At 38.0% G+C, this 24,157-nt stretch overlaps 1 protein-coding gene across 1 annotated transcript in view; it reads left to right on the top strand.

Moving 5' to 3' along the window:
- Positions 1–15,181, top strand: part of ITGA1 (integrin subunit alpha 1) — a 50,812-nt gene extending 35,631 nt beyond the window's left edge. The window contains exons 22-30 of the mRNA XM_066569767.1: positions 1,450–1,526; positions 2,201–2,290; positions 3,332–3,434; positions 5,164–5,277; positions 6,869–6,973; positions 8,036–8,140; positions 8,785–8,877; positions 10,321–10,437; positions 11,174–15,181. Of these exons, the coding sequence (XP_066425864.1) occupies positions 1,450–1,526; positions 2,201–2,290; positions 3,332–3,434; positions 5,164–5,277; positions 6,869–6,973; positions 8,036–8,140; positions 8,785–8,877; positions 10,321–10,437; positions 11,174–11,218 (849 nt within the window). The 3' untranslated portion in view covers positions 11,219–15,181. The remainder of the gene's footprint in view (positions 1–1,449; positions 1,527–2,200; positions 2,291–3,331; positions 3,435–5,163; positions 5,278–6,868; positions 6,974–8,035; positions 8,141–8,784; positions 8,878–10,320; positions 10,438–11,173) is intronic.
- The last annotated feature ends 8,976 nt before the right edge of the window (positions 15,182–24,157 follow it).

The raw sequence follows: 24,157 nt of genomic DNA, 5'->3' as shown, positions 1-24,157 counted from the left end.
GTCTCAAGGCTTTCCACAGCCTGGAGCCTATAAGTTTAGTTATTTTGTATATAAAATGTAGTCCCTTGATTGAAGACAGAATCAGATGCCATCCCAGGTCCGCCAAAATCAGGCATCAAGACCTCACCTCTGCTCAGTGGAGAATGAGGCCTTTCCAGCAAGTAGTCAGCATAAAATCAAATTCCATCTTGAGCAGTTCCAGTGATATCTGTATCTCTTGTTGGGATGGAGAGGGAACTTTAGTTAAACTAAGGCTTCAAAAAGCCATGCTTAGGTCTTGATCTTGAATTGGGAAATATCAGTTCTCATGCAAATAAGACAACCTTCCCTGGCAGTTTCTTGTTTGCCCCTCTGTCATGCTCCAGGAGTACCGATGTCGTCTTACACTGCCTCCCACACAAACACTCCAGCTTGGACTTGGACTTGTAGGGATAAAGTCAGCTGTTACCTTCTTGAAGCTAAATAATTGTATTGTCCAATGCCTCTGCCCAGAGTGTTCCATTCACAGCTTTACTGGATTTTTCATATTTTCCTTTCATGTTTTGCTTGTTTGTCTGTAGCTGTAAAGCCCTAAATTTAGAAATTTTACACTTTTTTTTTGCATTCAGAAATCAATTAACCTCTGTTTCACTGATTTCACTGATGCATCCCTAATATATTCCTTTCATCCCCTTTTATATTCTTTTCTAAAGCTGCTTTTTGTTTTAAATATTATATATAGGACAACTTCCTGTGGATCACTTTGTAAATACAAATAAAGATTTGTACACATAAAAGGAAAGATAAAAATTTGAGCTGAAAATTCCATACAGTAACAAATAAGAAAACTTTCGCTTCTTATAAAATTACACTTAAGTGTCAGATATGAGAAAGAACATTTAGGACAGTGTTCCTAAGTTTTTTGTAATTCCAAGTTGTGATAGATTTGTCCTGATTATAATAACAATGAGATTTTTTTGATACCTAGTGGTCTCTCCTTTATTTACATTGTAAACATTTATTTTGGTATTCTAGGGGTTCTACTGTATATTAAGTGATAATCTAGCAGCCTTCTACAGGCAGCTTATCTCCACTGCAATAGCCAGGCTTTGAAGCTTTTTTTCCTTCTCATTAGAAGGAAAAAAGAGATTTTGATGAATTGCTTGTAAGTCCACTTGCTTTCAGTTAAGAATTATTTCACCATGTGTTTCTAATACACTACATAATTTTTTTTCTTGAGGCTTGTGAAAATTTGAGGCTTCTGTTTAACAAGTGAAAACTATTGGATTTCCTTCTTGGCTGGGGCAAATTCCAAATAGTAGATTCATTCAGATTCATAGAAAGCTGCTAAAATATTAATAAGGATTCCCTAAATAAAATCAAAAGTTGGTACATTTTTCATTATATCACCATCTGTTAGGGTGGGCTTTTTTTTTCCTTTCAAAATGTGTAATGTATTTCTCTACACAGATCTCCTTCAAAATATCCTTCCAATTCAACGCATCCTATCTCCTGGAAAATGCTACTATTCATGTATATGCAATAAGGTCAGTTGTGGTCTCTGCCTTCTGATTTTTTTTTTTTTTGAAAGCTCCACAGTTTTGTGTTCAATAGTAGAACACGAGTGGCTTCTGAACTCACAAACAATTAAATTTTCTGTAAAGGTACAGTTAAATTTAAATTTTCTGTAGAGCTGGCACCCTTATGGATGTATTCAGTCCAGAAGTGGATTAAGTGGACTAAATAAATAGTTGACACTCTCGACAGCCTTAGAGTTATAAGTGAGTCATAATTTCCGGTTATTTCACCTTCAGCAAAGGTTTATTCTCCTAGAGAATTACTGCACACTTTAGCATGAATCACAGTTAACAAAAAGCTTGGCCTTCAAAGAGTAAGAGCATTGCAGAAGTTATCCCTGATAGGGTAAAGGAATGCACTTGCCCTCAGTGTTTGCTGTCCCTACAAAACCCAGGGATGGTGTGGCTTTCAATTGATCTGTTTTCATTCAGTCACCTGCCATCTGTAATTTTAACAAAGATGTGTCTGTGAACTGGGGCTGGTGCAGGACTTGGAAAAGGTATTTTTAATTTATTTTTTGAAGACAGTATTTAACTGGAAATGAGTAGTATGCTTTCATACCCAGAGCTGTAGGTAATTCATTTTCTAAGATCCTATTGCACCCAGCAGTCTGATCTGAGTGATGTATGTTGTTTTGTTTCAGTGACAGTGAAGAACCACCTGAGACCCTGAGTGACAACAGAGGACATGTTACAATTCCAGTAAAATATGAAGTAGGATTAATATTTGTAAGGTATTGACACTTCTCTGAGCTTTACTTCCTGGCATTGTAAATTGCAGGTATTCAAAGAACATAATGTTGTTTTGATTTTGATGTGCCCAGTATCTACAGGCAACAGCTTCAAAGTTCATAAAGCAGAAGCACAGGCTTCTCTGAAAAGATAAGTCATGAAATAGTGGAGCAGTTACTGTCCCTAATTTGATGAAATTCCATTTTATCCATTTAAATTTGGTCCACAGTTTGCAAGTACAACAGCAGGTTTTGCTGGTTCCTGTACTTTGCTAAATTCATTCTAAGGCATTTCAGGAATGAAGGAAACATAAAAAAGCATGACATAAGAAAGCAAATACTTCCAGGTTCCTGATGGCCATGGATTGGTGTCACTATAATATTGCATGGTGTGGTGTTTGATTTCCATCTTCAAAAGTTAGCCTTCATTTTAGATTCTTGAGTGTTTGGGTTTTCTAAGTTCAGATGTGTACTTTAATGCAGGTCTTGTAGTACATTTTGTTTTCAGAAACAGACAGAATTCAGTTAGATTCCATCCCTGAATAGCATTCTGTATATTATTGGGTAGCGACATTTTGTGGTGTGCAGATGTAAATAATTAAGCCAAATTTATTTTGCATGTATTTCCAGACTTTGTTTGTCCTATAGGGAATAAGGCTGAATTTAGAATATGCTGGCTTTGTTCTCGTTTTGCTTGATTCTGTCTTTTACAGGATCCTGCCTGTTTCACATGTCAATGCCCAAGATAAGGGACTGCACACCTAAAATAAGGACAGCAAAATCAGACCCTAATGTATTAATTTTGGGAATAGTATTTTCTTTTTTGGTAGTTACATCTGAACAAAGCATTCTAAATGTACATGCTAAAAAGTGGTACCTATTAGGGGGCAGAGCAGTTGAATTTCAGAGGATGCAGCAGTGCACTCTAAATTGCAAGACCAGTCCTAAAATTCATTAAATAATAAAAATACCTATATTATTGACCCCTAGGGCTTTTTATGAAGTTTGTATGCTTACTTTTTTGTGTGTTTTTTTAACCCACAGTGTTTTCAAAGAGCACCATGTTATAATTGCAGCAAATGATACTGTCCCTACTGCTATTAACACAACAGAGCAGATCGGCGATGAAGTTACTCTACATTATAGGGTAAGAAACAATTAAAAATGTATGACATAGGTACTGTCTTAATTTTTTTTTCCATTTGGTTTGAATTACTTAAATAGCAGGTATACAATACATTAAACCCTCTACATGCATATTTTGTGCTTAAAACCCTTTTTTTCCCTCCCTTCCTTTGGAAAACAGTGAATTAGAAGGTCTCAGATGGTCTGTCTCCTGCAGAGTAGTTCTGGTGGGTTTTAGACCCTATATCCTCAGCTGGAAAAAGAGAGCATACCCAGGTAAATGAGAACTTGGACTACCCCTGCTGCAAGTTAGAGCAGCCATTTCCAAAATCCTGTCAGGTTTATAATAGGTAAATGCCATGCTCCGAGAATGTGGTCTTCCTGGTTGAATGGATACTGCAAAGTAAAATCACATGGGAAAGATATCCAATGGATTCCACTCTTGTGAGATCCCTGATGGACTACTACATCCAGCTCTAGAACTCCCAAAGTAAGGAAGGACATGGACCTTCTGAAGTGGGTCCAGAGGAGGCCCTTAAAGATGATCACAGGGGCTGGAGCACCACTCCTGTGAGGACAGTCTGGAACAGTCAGGGCTATTCAACTTGTAGAAGAGAAGCCTCTGTGGAGACCTCACTGGGGCCTTCCAGTACCTAATGGGAGGCTTCAAGAGAGCAGGAGAAGCAGTTTTGACAAGGACAGGTAATTATAAGACAACAGGGAATGGCTTTTAACTGAATGGGAGATAGGTTTAGATTGGATATTATGGGGTGAGGCACTGGAGAAGTTGTGGATGCCCCACCCCTAGAAGTGTTCAAGGCTGGATTTGAGCAACATCTTCTAGTGGAAGGAAGGTGTCCCTTCCCATGGCAGGAGCTTGGAACTTTGGATGATCTTTAAGGTCTCTTCCAACCTAAACCAGTCCACAATGCTATGATTCTGTGACAAAAAGTCCGACCTAAAGCTGCAGCAAAACTGAATTTTGTTATCTTGAAAGCATCCTGTTTCCTACTGTCAAATCCCAAACTGATCAAGGGTCCCATATAGAAGCATAAAAGTCTCTAAATCAACTTCTGTCTGTAAAAAATGAGGTATGATAAAATTCCTGTTCTCACTAAATAGCAATGACAAAGGGGTTTTTTCCTATTCTTTTAAGCCCCTACAGTGTTTTTTCCCAGCTACCTTTTCTCTTTGTCTACTGTGGACATCTAAGGCATTATTCATCTAATTTGCCAATCTATGTTTTCTGAGTCAAAAAGCTGCTGGATTGCAGAGCATAACATTTATGATCTTGTAAAGTAAAACTCCTCTTTGCAAGCAGCTAATCACAAATAAGTAGCCAGGAGGGAAAAATTTTAAAAGGTTCTTGAGCATTTATTAAGTTTTTCCACTTCAGAGATGATATCACCAATTCCCCTGCCAGCAATTCCACCTAGGTGGTTACCCAGTCCTCAACCATAGCAGGTCTTTCCAGAAAGAGCTGCTGCTTACAGATGTATCCTCTCAGAGAGAACAGGAGAGAGGAACAGGTGAGCAAAAGAGCAATTACCTATGCACACCTGAGGAGGAACCAGCAGGAGCCAGCACTGATACAGTGAGTTCTCTCACCTATAAAGCACTTTTTGCATAACTAACTGTGGAAATGTAAAAATGAACAGAAGAAAATAAAAACACAAGAAAGGAAAAAACTCACAATCAAATTCCAACAAAATGAGGAAAGTACTAGTCAAAACATTTTTCTTTTTTTATAGATTGAAAAAGGTGAACAATTTCCAATGCCAAACCTCACACTGCAGATCTTATTTCCCAATGTAACAGCTGCCAAAAACACTCTTCTCTACCTTACTGCATTGTCTCATTCCCAGGTAAGATAGGAACTTCTATTTTTATGATCAATTTAAATTTGAAATTTATGTTTAAGAAACTGCAAATTGCAGACATTTGGGATTACGCATTGCTTTTAGTCTAAATAACAAGATACTGTTGTTTTGAAAGTATGTGCAGAGGTGCATAAGACAGAGGGACAGACGTTCATAAAAGGAAACAAGCAGATTTAAAATGGAGTTGAACAATAACTGCACTGTTACAAGGCTAGTTTGTTATATTGCAAGTGCTGAGATGTCCAGACTCAGATGTCGGCCTCATATTCTCTTCACTGTCAGAAGTGCTTATTGCAAATGCTTGAATCCTGCTGTGTCCATCTAGAGCCCAACCTTCTGTCACTTCTCTTCATTTGGGAACTGAAATTACCTTTCATGCATGTCTGCTCTCCAGCACTAGCAGTCCTCTGGCTTCTTCCTTCTCTGGGGCACTGAGACTTCTTGAGGGGGATGGTAGGTCATATGTTTCAAATGCTCTTCACTGCAGCCCTCATTTGAGTTTTTCCATTTCAGTCCTCCAGTGCAACTGGCAGAGATCACAATTCCAACAAATTCCATTATGCTAGAGCTGTAGATATTACAGCTAGAGCTGTATCAATAACTACATGGTTGAAAAACCCAGCCCTCACTAAGTAGTGACCTAATACTTTTTTTTTTCTTCCACTCAGAGACATATATACGTGAACCTCCCTGCTAATAATTTCACTTAGTTTTCTGGTGTTGCCCAACTGAAAAATAAACCAAAATATATCAATGAGATTCACTTTAAAACAAAACAAATATCAAATGAGAAAAAAACCCATATTTATTTGGAATACAAAAGAAGTTGTGTCTGTTCTTGATTTCCTTCCCCATTATTGTCATCCCTAGTCAATCACCCAATATGATACATTTGCACATAAACTCAGTAAATCTTGTTTTTTCTAAGACAAATTTCATGTCCTACTAGCTACACCTATTGATAGTAGAGTGACAAAGTGCATTTGCAGAGGATTTGTATATTTTTCATGCTAGCAGTGTGAAAGAAAATGACCTGAGTGAAAAAAAAAACAATTCCCCCACACTGAAGACATCAAAGGCTTTCTAGCTACCTGTGAAGCAGTCACAGAGATCCCTCAGTGCTCCAGCATCCACTCCCCCTCCTTGGATATTGCCAGTGAGGATTCTGCATCCTGCACTTAACCTGCCTGTCTGCTTTCTAGGGCAGAACCTCTGTGGTTTCCCATGCAAAAGCTGTTTAGCTCATTTAATAGCCAACTCTTGCTGGTTCACATAATGGTCATCTTGCAGGAAGCTCTTGTTTGCTTGTACAGATGTTTAAGTAGCTGCATAGAGTTTAGGTTAAATTATCTCATAAATATTTCATGTGCTGTTTGAATAATAATACTTCAATACATAGACATCTGAATTTCCTATTCAGCACTCTTGCAATATGCTATTTTATTTTAGTGGCTAGTAAACATTATAAATGTTATTAAATATTAAATATTATCAATGTTGACTTGTTTCCAGATCATTTTTTGTAATAGATTGCATATCCAGACAATAGGAATATTATTTGTATTTCTGCTTACAGAATGCCATCTGCCAAAGTAGTTACCCTGTAGATCCCTTAAAGATTGGCACTGGGAAACCATTTGTGCTGTCAAAAATAAAAGAACCTACAAGGGATACAATTATGGTAAGCCTATTCATATATATATTCACTGCAGACATTAATCCAGATCTTGGAGCTGAGTATTTCTGAAAAGATGTGTAAAAACTGCTCTGAAACGGTATCATTTGGAAACTGACTTTGTTTTAATAACTTAGAAAACCTTTTCTATGTCGACTAGAGCAAAACTCAATGTGGAACTAAATTTAGATAATTTGGGGTTTAATTTAAAAAATATGTAAATAACAGTAGCACATTTTACAGCTGAATAAATCATTACTGTCTGTTTTTCCATTGTAATTAATAAATAGGAATATTAAATAGGAATATTTTAAATGCTTCTTATGTCCCTTTCAGCTTCTTTAGACATCCAGTGGACCTGGGAGATTTTCCATGCAGCTATAATTGATGATTCCATTTGGAAAGGACTAGCCCTTCACATTTAGATGAAAGGGCTACAAAGGGATTTTGATGCTGTAGTTATGTTAGCAGGTCAGGGGAAAGGTGTCCTCAGCACAGAGGTGCAAGTGGAATTTCTGGTGCAAATGAAACCATGGGAAGAGTATCTTGCCATGCTCATCATTGTCCTTCACAGAGATGAAAAAAGTCTAGGCTAAGTGACGGTTTCCAACTTTTTACAACATAATCCTGCTGTAATTCCTTCCGGCTAGGAAGTAAAGCTACTCAAATTTTCACACACACCTATTTCCCTGCTTGAGAGATTCAGATGTCCCAAGATTTGAAAAACACTTCAGAAGAGCCATAGCTGTGTTGAGAGAAAAACACTTGCTTTTACAAGCTGTGCCTCCCTTAGGAGTTCTGTGATGACTTTTGCTCCATAGCTGCAGCAACAGAGATTCCTCAGGGCTTGCCATCCTACAAAAACTGAGTCTATTCTAGCACAGCACGAATATCTCAACATGTTTTATATAATGCAGTGTCATTTTTACGTAAAAAGCTACAGTAATTAATACCAGTTTATTACTGGTGTCATAGCAAGTGATCTGTATATATAGTAGTTTACATGGTTTCATTTTAATGATGTGAAAAGTCACTTCCTATTTCCTCATGCTGGTCCCTTTTAAACAGGACTGTGATACATACAGCTGTGCCTCTATTAATTGTGCCCTGGTCCCATCTGATGTATATCAAGTGAATGTTTCATTGAGAGTATGGAAACCTACCATCATAAAAGTAAGTAAATCCTGTTTGTATTCAGAAAACTTTTGGGTTTGAGAAACTTAAGCCAATGTTTCTAATGTCTATTAAAATTGTGTCTTTCAATTTCTTAAGTTTCTCCTCTAGTATTTGAAGTAGTTTCTTCTGCTATTTTACAATTTCCTTAAAACTGGGTCACATGCACTTTCTTATCCCTAAAGTAAGAAGTTATAATTTAGCAGGAATTTAAAATCATGGTGAGAGGGCACCCCTTACTTATTCTGTATTGATGGTCCTTTTCTAATAGCTACTTATGCATCCACAAAGTCTAATCCAGCAGATATGAGAAGGAGCACACATTTTTTAAGTAAGTCTTAATCTGTGAAGATTCCTCAACTGTAGAAAGAATTTTTTTGATTAAAAAAAATCAGAAGAGAGACATTAGTATTCCAGAATTAATTAATATTCTTTTGAAATCTCTGCTATCTACCCTTTCAAAACAGTATTGCTGTCTTGCAAGCAATAATGTGTGCTGCAGGTGACATACATGAGCAGTTTCACTGACTTTTATGTTTTTCAGCATCCCCCAAAGCATTTTTTCCTTCACCCCTCTCATTGCTACAAAGCTCTCTACTAAAAATACCTAACTGTAAACCATAGCAACTACTCTCTTCTTTCAGGCCAGTATTCACAGCTTAACCCTTGTTGTGAAAGCATTACTTAGGAGTGAGAACTCATCACTGATTTTGAGAAATGACCATCAAAAACTGGAGGTAAGAATGTGATCATTGATGTTTTTGTTCTTCATAGAACTTTTTGTGGAATCACTCATTTTCATCCATTACTAATGAACTGTTCATTACTTTTAGTAATGCATTATCCTACTGTAAGCAGAAGTGATTTTGTATTACAGTAGAAATGTCAGAATTAGTCAGAAAATAACACAAAAGCCCAGTACTCTCCAACGTAGTTAGGCAAGGATAAGTACTATCTGAATTTTTTCTGCTTGCTTTAATGTAAATACTTCCTGCAGCTATGTAAATTAAAAATATAATTAAAATTCTTTTCAGGAATCAATAGTATTTGAAAATTGTTCTGAGTCAATTCAAACTGATCATACTTGGTATTTTCTTTACTATTTCCTTATTTATTCTTTCCTTCTACTTTGTTACCCAGGATATATATTTGAAACAGGATCTTTTATTTTTCAGAAGTTTGTTATGAATTTCGTAGATAAGGAAATATATAACATGATAATAGTGGCATCAGATATAAAGAGAAATGTCTAAAGTTTTGATGGAGGTATTCATCCTTTTACTACTCTCAATTCCAAGCATTTTTAGTGCTTAAACATTGGTCTTTTGTGATAACTTGTATATGGAGGAGCTTATTTACTACAGTGTCCATTTTTTAAAGCAGAAATCCTATTATGATTTTTTTATTGTTAATACTCCAAAATTTAGAAAAGTAATATTCAATATGAAATACATCTTGCACAAAATATTTTTGAAAATGCAAAAATCAGTGGTCCATTGTTAGCTGGTTTTGTATCTAGAAATTTCTTTTAAGTGACAGATTAAAATTCAGTCCAGGAGAAAAAACACAGCTGAGAGGCTTGCAGATAATGAGAGACAAGGAATTTCAGATTTAACTTTTTTAGGGACATCATTTCATGCTTAGTGTTCAGTTCTTCAATGTTCTTTTTAACTATAAAGTTGGTGTCTAATAAATTCTTTAATCAATTCAAACTCCTGCATGGTCACATTTATTAAAAAGTGAATATTACTTGTTTCTGTTGGGTTTACACCAGATATGCCATGTTTAAAATCAAGTTAGTTTCTACACAGACTTTTACACTTATGCTTACCTCCATCTTTCAGGGAGGCTGGCACTGAGTGAGGAAGAATGTACTGAAGAAACTCCTTAGCTTATTTTTCCACTCCTCATGATTTCAGTCCTGTGTCTCTCAGGACAATGATCACTGACTTGTAGCAGTGCCACTCTCATAAATGAATGCACTTATAAAAGTGCAAAGTATTGTGTAAATAATCTCCAGCCTTTCATGCTGGAAGTTATTTTCTTAATTCCCTCCTACTAATTCCTGTTGGTAAAATGAAGTGCTGCCCTGGGAAATCACTGCATACGGATTAATCGCTGCTGTTTTGATATTTTGGAAGGACACATTATTTATTACTTATGTTCTGAACACTTTGCAGACCATGATCAAGATTTCCAAAGAACACCCACCGGGTACAGTCCCCTTATGGGTTATCCTCCTGAGTATCTTCGCCGGACTCTTGATTCTTGCACTGCTTATATTTGCTCTGTGGAAGGTAAGCTGCACCTCCTTGTCTTCAGGAGCCTGAACAAACATGCTCAAATTCTCCATCATTTCTTTCTCATAACTAGAACCTCACAGACAATAATCTAATCTAGCTGTAGATAAAGTAGTAGTGTGTAATCTTGAAAAAATTACAAAATAACACTGTATTTTTCTAATGTGGAGTGAGCAGTGCTTCCTGATTGAAACATATATTACCATTATGTTAGGGAAAGAAAAATAAGAACATATTTTAGTATGAGTAAGGGTTTATTAAGGAATTTTTCTATCAGTTTTGGCTGTGACCTTTGTCAACTAGGTTTTTTTCTGTTGTGCAAGAGATGCTAGGCCCTGTGGTGTAAGTCTTGCCACAAGTGGGCACTCTTCTCCAGGCTAAATATTTTGCTCATAGCTAAGTTAGAAGGTTACAGCTTAAAAATTTCAACATGCATAATCTCTTGAAAATTTTTACATTATAAAATAAAATATTATTTATTCAACTGATTATCTGATTATGATTAAGCACTTTAATCCTTGACAATATGTGAGCAAAGCAATGATTCAGCACTCTACTATATATTAACGGTACTTAGTTTTTCTATTCCAGGAAAAACAGTGACATGATAAAATATTCATTAACTTTGCATAGCAGTGCAAATATTAAAATAGTAGTAAGACCACACATGAATGTAACCAGTATGGTTTATATGGTTTGAGAAGTTCTTAGTAACTTTTTTTCTTTTTTGCAGGCTGGATTTTTCAAAAGGCCATTAAAGAAGAAAATGGAGAAATAAAAAAAAGAAAATAAAAAAGAGAAAATTTTGCTCAGGTCTGCCATCAAAATATTACTGTAAAATTATGAACTTATATGCAGTGGTTACAATGCTTTCCAAATGCTGGTGCATGAAAAAAAACCCAAGTAGCGGAAAAACAAGAAGAAAATCAAGCACACATGCAAAGAAATTATGCAAAAAAAAGAATTAACAACCTTGCAGCATTTTGTGATCTTCAAGAATATACCTTTAAGCATTGCTCATTTCTGGAGAATAACTGAATTCAAAGATTCTAACATTTTTGAATACGGAAAGTTTGTAATCATATTTTTATATACCTATGTATGTTGAATCATTTTTCATTCCAAATTACACAACAGGTCAGCTTGTATGTAGCAATCCCAGTCTTTTTTATCACCTTATGATTTTCAAAAGGAAAACGCATAATTTTCAAAATTCCCTCCTAATGTCAGTTCTGTGGAAGCAGATTCTCAATTCACAAGGCAGAACATGTAAACTTTGAGACTGCACCAAAAACTCTGTGATTGCTGATGCAATGGCAGCTCAGAAGACAGAAACACCTCCAGAATATTGGGTGAAAATTACTGAAATACCATGGATTTCCCTTTCTGCTCATTTTAGCATGTCCAGCTGAATGAAGGATACTCCAAGAAAGAGACTCTTATGGTTAAGGACCATAAAGGGTTGATCCATTAAACCACATAACTGTTTAAACTTGAAATATATTTTTGGCAGGCCTAAAAACATGCAAATCATTCAAGCCCATCTGATTGCACACTGTACTCAAATAAGCAGGGGCATAATTTTATCTGCAAATTGAAATGTCCATATTTATGCAGAAAATGTTTAGCGGCACCCTGAAAGTTTGACTCTTGCTGTATATCTTGGAGTAGCCAGCAGGGTGCTTCATAAACTGTCACTGTAAATTTCTTGTGTAGCTATTTAATCCAATGAATTTAAAGTGTACAAAATGAAAATTATCAAAAGAGCACAGACAGGAAATTCAGCACTGGCAAGCTTCTTCTAGTATTATAGGTCACAGCTCATCTTTATTACTTAGGAATTTAAGACGTGATGAAGAATTTGCATACTAAATAAGCACTTAAAAAATTATGTTTATTTTGTGTCAAAGATTAAAAGTTTATATGAGAATACACTGAAATGTAGATAGCAAAAGGTTTCTTTAAGAAATTTTTTCTTTCTATTTAGATCATTCAGTTTCTTCCTTTCTTTCATGCACTTGTCTTCCTCCCGTGAGGATCTCTCCTTTAGGCTCATGGCTGTGCCATGACCTTGAGCGCTTCCTGTGTTTCTTGGAGCCACATGAAATTTACAGGAGAAAAAGGATGCATGCTGGCAAAGTGTAATGCTGCCTCAGCATGACTCAGTATTGATTGCCAGTAGATCAGAAAGTGCTGAGGAGGTGTTCTAAGATCTGTAAGACATACTTGTTGGCAGAAAAGCTTTGCCTTGCTAAGGAAGCCAGGAAAATTTGTTCCTCCTCTTGGGACAAATAGCACTGAGGAAAAAAAAAATCAGTTTTCCAAAAGGTTTTTGTTTATCACTGTCTTTATAGTAATAGCTTAAAAAAGAGTAAAAATTTTTATAAACACTTATTTTTCAAGAAGAGAATATAGATTGGGGTGAACATGCTGACAAGTAAAACTCTCAAAGTGTGCCAGAAGGTGTTTCATTGCTTGGAAGGTGCTGTCCCTTTTCAGTACCTTTTATTTAGTTCCTAAGTTAGAGAAAGTGGCTATTGAGAAAGGCTGGCTTATGTGAATGCAACAAGTGGGATTGAGTTTGAAAGTGTTGGCAGTTTCTCCTGGTGTCTGTGGGAAAGGTGGTTATTCCAGAGCAGCAGTCTGCTGAAGGTAGCAGAATGAGTCAGAGGAGAGGGCAGAGCCCTCTGTGGGAACACTGTGGGTGGTTGTGCTTTGCAGAGCCTGGGAGATCTGCTGAGGCAGTGGGACGTGGCTGCTGTGCTCATCTGGACAGCTGGAAGGGCCCTCTGCCTGCAGGGGCTCTGAGCACAGAACACATGAATGGAAGCAAAAAAGTGACATAGAGGAATTTTAGATAGAAACCCTGCTTCATTCATTGTGAAAGAAACCAAAAATCTATTTGTTGAACTGTGAAGATAAATTAATACAGCAGTGATTTCAGTTCCATGTAAGATGTAGGTTTTACTTTAGAAAAATGTATTATTTTGCCCATTTGTTTGAAAGAATTAAATAGCACTTGTCACCACAGCATTTGAACATGTTGGAATTGTAATTTTTTTTTTCTCACAGTATCTCTGAAAAGGCATAGCAGTGTTGTTAATCTCTAATAAGTTTGTAAAGGAACAGAATTTTCAAGGAATTGTGACTCACCTATGCACATGTAGGAAATCTATGGTAGATGAGGAAATACTTGTATTTATTATTATTCATTCAGTTTGTTAACAATGAGGTCATTTTTCCTGGCTTCATAAAATTACTCACAAGTTGTGTAAGACACACGTAATTTTTAGGCAGCATACTTTTAAGTCTTTCACTATTTAGTTATGATAAGCTGTTAACCAGAGCTTTTCATTTTTCCCATGACATTTCATATATTATTTTAAAGCATCAGCCTAAGTGAAAAATATGTAAGTCAAAAGAACAGTCTATTTCCCTAGAAGAAGACTATGCAACAATAAATCAATAGTATTTATCAATGTAGTGTATGTTTAAGATCAGTGTTTCATTTTAGACTTTCCTTGCACTGTAAAAACAGTAATAAGCTTTGTATAACCACACTGCTTTCCTCTTTCATGATGCTTTCTCTTTTTTGCACATTTGTCCTGTTATCATGCTTAAAATTATAATATCTATTTAAAAGATAAGTATACATACATACATACAAGTATGTCAAGGGGATAGCACTATAGCACATTATTCTTACACGATTCTTAGCCATTAGTAAACTTGTTATTTTTATCCATACTAGCCTTTCCACACAGCACTGGAAGAGCAGTATTTTACTGCTTTTCATGATATACAACAGAAAAACCTACTGAAAGCAATATTGCAAGCATCAGGAACATCTCACTTAAATTTGGCAGGCACTAAAGGTACCAGAACCTAATTTTACAGCATGTAACCAGCTTTATTCCTAAAAAGAGACACAATAGGGTTGTAATGTGATTCTAATAACTGTGAAGATAAATATTTTTTATTGAAGCAAATTTGTGTAAAAATTAATAATAAATTGGGTGTGTAAATAGAAATTAGGCAACTAAAGGATTCTGGCCCACCCAGCTCAGTTCCTAACTTCAGCACTGAAGTAGGTAAATTAATGGAAATGGACAATTTGCTTTTCTATAGGGCAGGGATTCTCTGCACTCCTGCCTCAATATCAGGTTGTTCTAGAGGTTGCTGATCCCATACATGCTTTTAGAAGCCTTAGGAACCAGCATCTCCATTGGAGCAGTCTTGAGCAGCTGCTTGTGCTCTGTGGGCAGTTCCTTTGCTTGTCTGGTTTCACTCTAAGTCATTACTATGAGCCATTACTACAGACACAACCCACACAGCCTGACCCCTTACCTGAGCCCTTTAGTACATATCCTGTGCTGAATCATTTTGAGCATAGTGTTCCTCTTCTTCAGAGCTTGAGTCAGGGGAATCCACCCTAAACTGAATCCAAGGGTTTTCATCTCACCTGACACCAAAAGGCTGGAGTTAGGGTCATATTCATCTAATGAATTCTGCATAACCTAATTGGTTAATTTCTTCAATTGCCTGTTGTATAGATGATGACCCATTCAAAAATAAAAGCAGATAGGATAATCAGAATCTACTGCTCTTAACTATACCACTTAACAGGAATAAACGGGGATTTACATACTTTTTAAGAAAACCACAACATTCTGCACAGCATTTTCTTTTTCCTGTAAAAGTATTCCATGTGCTTTATTGATTAAAAAAGAAATTAAGAGTCTAACAAGTCTCCTGTGTAGTTTGTTTACTTGTTATTGATATAAGAATAATATTAACTCATCTCAGCACCTAAAACCAGATTCATCTGCCTGTCAATAGAAAGGCATTGTAGAAACAAGCATTCTTGCACAGCATAACATCCAGGAAAGCTTGATGTGGTCAAGCTGTCAGAAATACATTGTCATTAGTTTCATGGACTTTGTGCTTATATCCATGTTTGAAAGCTTTTTAGAAGATCATATGACTTCCTGGCACAGAGTTGTTTCCATGACACTAAATAAAAGTTGAAAGACACATTTATTTGTTCATCTAACCATTCTTCCGGTCCAGAGATTCCTCTGTACAATTTATTCCTGTAACCCAAATAGCTTATGGTCTTGCATAATTATACATGAGTCTCATTAATGTCCTTAGACCTAGTAAATGTTTGTATCAAAACTTCCTAGAAGACAAAGATTATACCTTTTATATCACCATTAACTTTTAGAAAACATTACAAAATATGTAATAACTGTTCTCTCATTGAGGACTGCTTTGATGCTGAATCACAGTTTCTCTTAACAGCAACATCCTGTCTAGTCATGGGGGAGTGCTTACCAAATTTACTACTCTGTATGTATCTGATCATTAAGAGTTTGCTGGACCTTGGCCATGGGAGCTTTTCAATGAAAATCAGGGGGGAAAAAAATCCATTTCTAGTTTTGGTTGGTTGGTCTAAATTACTTTTCAGTGGAATTAATGAAAACCAGAATCACTTCCTCACAGCAAGAACTGTAATGCGATGTGTGATTTTCACAGAATTGTATTATAATTCATTGTGTTTATCAGAAGCAGGACTTAGCACTTCACAGTTCAGAGATAATATAATTTCATGCAATGGGTGTGGTTTGAGCCTTGTAACAATAAAGAGTCATACAGATTAAAGTGCTGATGAAGTTTTAGTAACAAATGGCTGATACCACAATTTAGACAGCGCAATTGGATTCTGCTTTAAAAAGTGGGAGATAAAATGAGCTATCATCAGTGAAATCATGCTTTAGTTAGAAAGACTGAGGGTTGACACTTCAGAGATACTGGATTTTGTTCATTCAGTTTAAAAAAAATTGAGTGAAAGACCTTAAAAGACAGATTTTGATTCTGACTCTAGCACAATGGGGTAATAGAGCTACTTACTGCTTTTCCCTGCTTGCTCTTACCCTTCTGCACTTCTTTTCTCAGTTTCTGAGCATTCTCAGAAAGGGGAGACATTCCTCAAGGGCTCAGTGAATGTTGCATCTCCTGGGGATTTTCAAAGACGTGGGATAGGGAGCAGAAGTATTCAAAGTAGATTGACTTACAGATCTAGCAAGCCAGTTGTCTTGGCACACTTTGTCCATCCCCTTCACCTACTCTTTCACTTTCAGTGGTAGTAAAATCACACTTCTTGGTTATGGTTCAGCTTGATTTGATATTGGAAGTTAATATTTATTGCAAAGCTTCACCTATCTAGTTCAGTATTACCTATGGTCCTTAAGATTTATTCATGTTTAGGGTATTGTTATTCTTCCTGGGGTAAAGGAATAGAATGTCTTTCTCTAGTGAAAGTTTCTTCACATTATTTTCCATTACAACATATTTTCACTCGATCAGAATCATTAAGATGAAAAACAGAGGATATCTGTGACCGTTTTCACAGGGGTTCTTGGATGAGGGAAGATATGAGAATGTTGACTCCATGTTCAGAAGGGTTGATTTATTATTTTATGATATATATATATATTACATTATAACTATACTAAAAAGAAATGGGAAAGGAAAAGATTTCCTCCGAAGCTAGGTAAGCTAAGAATAGAAAAGAAAAGAGTGATAACAAAGGCAGCTCTCTCGGACTCTGTCCAAGATAGCTCGGTCCTTGATTGGCCATTAATTATAAACAGCCAAGATGGGCCAATCACAGGTGGACCTGTTGTATTCCACAGCAGCAGATCAGCATTGTATACATTCTGTCTCTGGGGCCTCTCAGCTTCTCAGAAGGAAAAATCCTAAAGAAAGGATTTTTAGTGAAAAGATGTCTGTGACAGATATCCTCAGTTTTCCCTTAAAAGTGTTTGAAATTCAGCAATTCTGTGTCAGTAGACATAGTCTGAGAAATGTAAATTTCTTTCTATCATTTTGGAGAACAGACCAAGAAATCTTTGTCATTTTTCTTTTCTCATGGTCCAAACTAATAGCCATTAATAGGTCACGTTTTTGGATGCCAGCTCATAAAATCCCAGTGACAGAAGACTACTACTCCAGCCTCAGCCATTTTACACTGTGCCAGAATAGAAGCTGTTGCATCTCAAAACCTTTAGGGTTCAGGTAAAATTTCCAATGACCCTGTTAGCCATGAAAAAAAAGAGTTCTGGTGAGTAAGGTTTTGAAAATCTTAGGAATCTCAGAAACTACTGAATTGTTTTTTGCTGTTAATTTGGAGCATGTACCAAAATTAAGTCTGTGTCCTGGCTCCTATGTGTCATGAATTCCCAGTATTTGGAAAATTGCCTATAGAACCCAGCCAACAAATATTAGAGAGTAACATATGCTTCATAAAATGCTGCTACAACATAGTTCATGGAATCATAGAATCATTAAGTTTGGAAAAGCCCTCCAAATTATCAAGTTCACCCTTTGACAATACGGTATCAAGCAAGCCACAGCACAAAGTGCCGTGTCCAGTCATTTCTTGAGCACCACCAGGGATAGTGATTCTACCATCTCCCTGGGTAGCCCATCCCAATGCTTAACCATCTATTCTGTGAAAAAATTCTCCCTGGTTTCTAAGCTAAATCTCCCCTGGATAAGCTTGAACTTATGTCCTCTTATCCTCCCACTGGTTCCCTGGGAGAAGCTGACCCCGACCTGGCCACAGCCTCCTTTCAGGCAGTGGTAGAGAGTGATAAGGTCTCCCCTGAGCCTCCTTTTCTCCAGGATAAACACCCCCAGCTCCCTCAGCTGCTCCTCACAGCACTTGTGCCCCAGACCCTGCCCCAGCTCCATTGCCCTTCTCTGGACTCTCTCCAGCCCCTCAGTGCCTTTCCTGCAGTGAGGGCCCAGAGCTGGACCCAGCACTGGAGGTGTGGCCTCAGCAGGGCCCAGCACAGGGGGACAATCCCTGCCCTGGCCCTGCTGGCCACAGCATTGCTGATCCAGGCCAGGATGCCATTGGCCTTCTTGGCCACCTGGGCACAGCCTGGCTCATGTTCAGCTGCTCTCACCAGCACCCCCAGGTCCTTTCCAGCCACTCTGGCCCAGCCTGTGGCACTGCCTGGGGCTGTTGTGACCCAAGGGCAGGACCTGGCACTTGGCCTTGTTGAACCTCACACCATTGGCCTCAGCCCATGATCCAGCCTGCCCAGATCCCTCTGCAGAGACTTCCTGCCCTCCAGCAATCCCACCCAAATTGGTGTCACCTGCAAACTGACTGAGTGCCCCCAACCACTTATCAAGGTCATTGGTCAAGCAGAACTGGCCCCAGTACTGAGACCTGGGGAAATAGCACTAGTGACCAAATAAAATCTACAGAACATGCACACCTTTGCACATGGCCTAATGGCATCATTTCAGTCATGTGCCACCAACCCTCAAAGGGGGCATGTCCTCTCTTTGCACATGGCCTGTCTTTCATGACCATCCCACCAGTCCTTCATGCAAAGAACTTTCAGATTTTATTCCAGTTTTTGAGGGCTGGCCTGTTGGTTTCTTCCAGGACAAATTTTCTTTGAAAATGAATAAGATTTTTGCAAGCTGGTAAGGAATGCATTATAAAAACATTAATAACAAAAGGAAGACAAAGGAAAAACTCCATTCTTTGTTGAGCTCAATGGGGGAAGATGAGGAAAAGGTTGATATCTTTAATGCCTTCTTTGCTTCAGTCTTCAACTGTAAGACCAGTGATCATCAGGACAACCGGCCCCCTGAGCTGCTTGACAGGGATGGGGAGCAGAACAGACCCTTGCAATCCAGGAGGAAGTAGTCAGTGACCTGCTGTGCCCCTCAGACAATGGGACCAGATGGGATTCACCCAAGGGTACTGAGGCAACTGTCAGAAGAGTTTGCCAAGAGATTCTTCATCACTGATTGTCAGTCCTAGCTACCTGGGGAGGTCCACAGATGACTGGAGGTTGGCCATTGTGATTCCCATGCACAGGAAGATAGTTTCACATATCTTCCCTCCATGCTGGAAGGAAGATATGTGAAACTACAGGTTTGTCAGCCTGACCTTGGTCCCAGGGAAGGTTATGGAACAGATATTCTTGAGTGCGATCACACAGCATTTACAGGACAGCCTGTAGGGATCAGAAGGATAACAGGTTTAGGAAAGGCAGACCCTGCCTGATCTCCTTTGATGGCCTGGTGACACACCTGATGGATGAGGGAAAGGCTGTTGATGTTGTCTACCTGGAGTTCAGTAGAGCTTTTGACACTGTCTCCCACAGCATTCCCCTGGAAAAGCTGGCAGCCCATGGCTTGGACAGGAGCACTCTTTGCTGGGTTAGGAACTGGCTGGATGGGCCCAGAGAGTGGTGGTGAATGGTGCTGCATCCAGCTGGGGCCAGTCACTCTTGGGCTTCCACAAGTCTCACTGTTAGGCACAGTTCTGTTCAATATGTTTATTATCCTGATCAATATCTTAAAGATTTGGATGAGGAGATTGACTATATCCTTACTAAATCCAGAGTCTATACCAAGTTGGGCAGAAGTGTTGATCTCCTGGAGGGCAGGAAGTCTCTGCAGAGGGATCAGGACAGGCTGGATCATGACTGAGGCCAATGGTGTGAGGTTCAACAAGGCCAAGTGCCAGGTCCTGCCCTTGGGTCACAATAGCCCCAGGCAGTGCCACAGGCTGGGGCAGAGTGGCTGGAAAGGACCTGGGGGTGCTGGTGAGAGCAGCTGAACATGAGCCAGGCTGTGCCCAGGTGGCCAAGAAGGCCAATGGCATCCTGGCCTGGATCAGCAATGCTGTGGCCAGCAGGGCCAGGGCAGGGATTGTCCCCCTGTGCTGGGCCCTGCTGAGGCCACACCTCCAGTGCTGGGTCCAGCTCTGGGCCCTCACTGCAGGAAAGGCACTGAGGGGCTGGAGAGAGTGCAGAGAAGGGCAATGGAGCTGGGGCAGGGTCTGGGGCACAAGTGCTGTGAGGAGCAGCTGAGGGAGCTGGGGGTGTTTATCCTGGAGAAAAGGAGGCTCAGGGGGGACCTTATCACTCCCTGTTAGGAGACTGTGGCTGGATGGGCATCAATCTCTTCTGCCATTCAAGCAGCGAGAGGATGAGAGGACATAAGTTGAAGCTGCACCAGGAGAGGTTGAAATTGGACATCAGGAGGTATTTCTTCACAGAAAGGATGGTTAGACATTGGAATAGGCTTGATCATCTCAAATTCTTTTCCAATTTAATTGATTCTGTGATAATGTGAATGTTTTTTTAGAGTCTATTAGAAAACACATGATCAAATTACCACATTTTTTCCACCTCCTTTCAGATGTTTCATCTTTTACTCAAGGTTTGTAGCTAATCCTACAAAATGTAGCAAATAACCAGGAAAGAATAGGTCCAGTTCAGCAGTTACAGATATACTAAAAGATTTCTTTTATATTCAATATTTCTTTTCATTAGCTTCACACATCCAAATTGCAAACAATCTTAGAAGGAAAAAAGAGGGAAAACAAATCCATCACAAAGTAATGCAGTAAGACTAAAATATTTCCCACATAATTAGTTATAAATTCAGAGGGATTCAGTGGAAATTGTTAGGGGAGTCGGGTTTGCTAAAAGATATCTACCAAATTCTTGAGCAACTTTTGATGGTAGACAAATAAAAAGGAATATTTTTTTTTTAATTCCAAAAAAATCCAAACAATTATGAAGTTTACAAAACAAAAATGGTCAGAAACATAAACAAAGGCATATTCTAAGGAAATAGAGGCTTGCGTCTTTTCATTGGATACTTTTAAATCCTGACTTATATATATTTTAAAGATAAACACTATTTTTAAGAGTTCATGTGGTTATTGGTGCTGTGTCAAGGTTAAATGCTTTGGTAATTGGAGTAGCACATCAACTGCTCCAGAGACCCTGAATTTACATAGGTTGTGTTAGTGGCCTGTGCTGCAAGACCTCACTTTTGACACCACAGGTGAATGGAACACTTCTCCACTGACTTCACTACCTCCCATTCATATTATTTCCCCATGACAGATTTAAGCTTTTCTTACCTGAAAAAAGAACTGGTAAAAATATGTATTTTTTTATATGCATATATATTCTGTGCTGGGTAGAACACAGTTCAGTCAATACAGCAAGAGGCAGGTAAGTGTATGCTGGTATTCCAGAGTAGGAATTCCAGAGTGGTGCTGTGCATCAAGACCAAGACTGGAGAGTTCCTGTGTAGCACTTCGAAATGATTGAACCAAAGTTGCAAAAAGCATTAAAAATGTGTGGTTTGCACATTAGCATAGCAAAGTGCTGGTTTGTCCTCTGCTTATTCCCTATGTGATACCTAAAATGCCATTAGTGTATTTTTGACCTTTTCCAGTTTTATTTCAAAACTGAATTATTACTAATGTCTAAACTACATCCTCACAGCTAATTTTAACATTTCCTTTATAGATTTGTGGGTTTTTTTAGTAGCTTGTTCTTTTTCCTTCAGTGGAGCTCTTAAAGTAACATTTCTAGTATAGACACCATGTTTCTGCTAAAAACAATAACTAATATTTGTAGCCGTTTCCTCTAGCATCTCCAGACAAATCAAAGAGTGACCTGGAGCCATTCATCTTGGCTTTCTATGTGTAAATTGGTCATTTTCCCAAGATTTCCTCCCTGAAACACATTAACAGATAACTGCTGAAATTTGAATACCACAGAAACTGATGCTCTGGTCAGCCCTTGCAAATGACAAAAAATGGAGATACCAGTATATTTCTCTGAGAAGGTTGGCATTAATTTGAACATTTTTTATCACATTAAAAAGCTAGAACATGCATAAATTATAAAATTGATCATTAAGTACGTGTTCACCAGAATAACTTTTAAAAGCAAGATTTCTTCATTATCTTCACTCTGCAACTTCTATTTTTTTTCTTGAAAATGCAAAAACTGTAGTGATCTTTTCATAGTGATCAAGCAACCTACTTCACACAGTCCTTACTGTGAAAAAGAAAGTTTGTTTGGCCCTTGATTACAAAATAGTTTATTCTAATGTGCACACTGTATTTTCATAGAACCAAGCCTGAAACTTTGCAAATAAGCTCAGGCAGATAGGGTGGTTTTGGCAAGTGTCCCTATGATCAGTGACTAGCAGACATGACAAGGTGCTATAAAACATCATTAAACAGCAAACACGTGTACAGCAAAGGGTGTGTATCAGACACCATTTTATAGTGCAGAGATAAGGAGCACTAACCAAACTGTTCTCTGAGTAATTTGATTATCAGTGTAGGTGAACAATAGTAAATAATAATTTCCCTGAATGTGTGCAATATATGTATAAAATTTCTGAAGTGGGTCAAAAAAGGTGAAATATCACACAATAGAAAAACTCTTGTTTCCTATAATATGCAAAGTACCATTCAGGATTATATGAGAAGGTTGTTATCAAATGGTTTATAATAATTTAAAACAAAAGCATTAATTAAGGGAGTATTGTTGAAGAATACAGTAATTGCCACAGTATTTATTTGCCTACAGTCTATTCTTTTTAAACACTGAAGAATGTTGGTCTTAGAAGCAGCACCCTGGGAGACAGCCTTTGAGTGTGAGAAATTATTCTTCAACATTGTATCTGAATGAGAAAGAAAGTTTCATATCCTAAGGATATATTTATAATTAGAATGATGTAACTGAATCAAAGACATTGTTTCTTAGGAAACTGAGACATTAGTCTGCGGAGGTTATTTTAGGGTGGGGCAGAGGGCAAGTCTAGGTTTATTCCATTATTAAGAAACCATTTTTCTCTATGATGTGGATTTTTTTTTTTGTTTTTTATTGTCCTTTCATCAGTATTTATTAATTATGTTCTTCTTATTCCTTGTGGAAGTATAGATTTTCCTTTCCCTTGTCCTCGAGTGGCACATACATGTATACACAGTACAGATGGAAAGAAAAGCTCCCATGGCTGCTCTTCCCGTCACAATTTTTCCACTGGTCCCTGGACCAGTCTGGGTACTGAAGCTGGTGTTACTGCTTCAATATCTGTACTTTTGCTGCTGGAGTGTCTGCAGGTCTCCTGTGATGCCGTGCAAGGGAAACAGAGTGCTCGTGAGTTGTCCCTGGTGATGACTGACCAAGGACTTTGGAAAGGGCTTTGGAGTTCGGCAGTGACAGTGTTTTGGGAAGTGAGCACTTGTACAAGTTCTTGCATTAGCCTGGGTAACACTCCTGGGAGTCCCATAAAGTTATTACATTAAAGAATCCAATGTAAATTATACAAAGACAGGTCCCTGCTGCACTTCCATCAAGTGGATTTTATCATCCTGGTGGAGATTTCTTTAACAGCATGATGTCCACATAAAACCCATGTCCAAAAAATCCTGTTGAAAACCACCTGCTGACAAATGCTGAGTAATTTCTTTGTTTTAATTTACAGCTCGGTTTCCAAAGGTTAAAAACAAATAAGAAGCTGAGAGAATAAATTTGCTCCTTAAATAATAGCTACAGTTTTTCACACATAAATGGCCATGACCTAGATGGCAAGGAGGGTGAAGGAAGGAAGCTTTTTTATTTCAATTTTCCAGGCCAACTGTCTTTTTCATTACACAATGTTAATGCCAAGAAGTTCAAATTATTCAGCAGAATTCATTGTACAAAATAAAATACATTCCGTATGAAAAGGTAGTGCCATAAATTTTGATATTTACTGGAACTGTGGGATGGAGAAAATGCATGTTTCTCAAATACTCTGCACATACAGTATTCAAACAGTACTGACAAGACTAGGTAGACTGAAAGCTTCACAGCACCTT

This window comes from Molothrus aeneus, chromosome Z (genome assembly GCF_037042795.1).
Source record: "Molothrus aeneus isolate 106 chromosome Z, BPBGC_Maene_1.0, whole genome shotgun sequence".
In the NCBI taxonomy this organism is placed as follows: Eukaryota; Metazoa; Chordata; class Aves; order Passeriformes; family Icteridae; genus Molothrus; species Molothrus aeneus.
The sequence above is the reverse complement of the archived record's forward strand: the minus strand, read 5'-3'. Positions and strand labels throughout refer to the sequence as shown.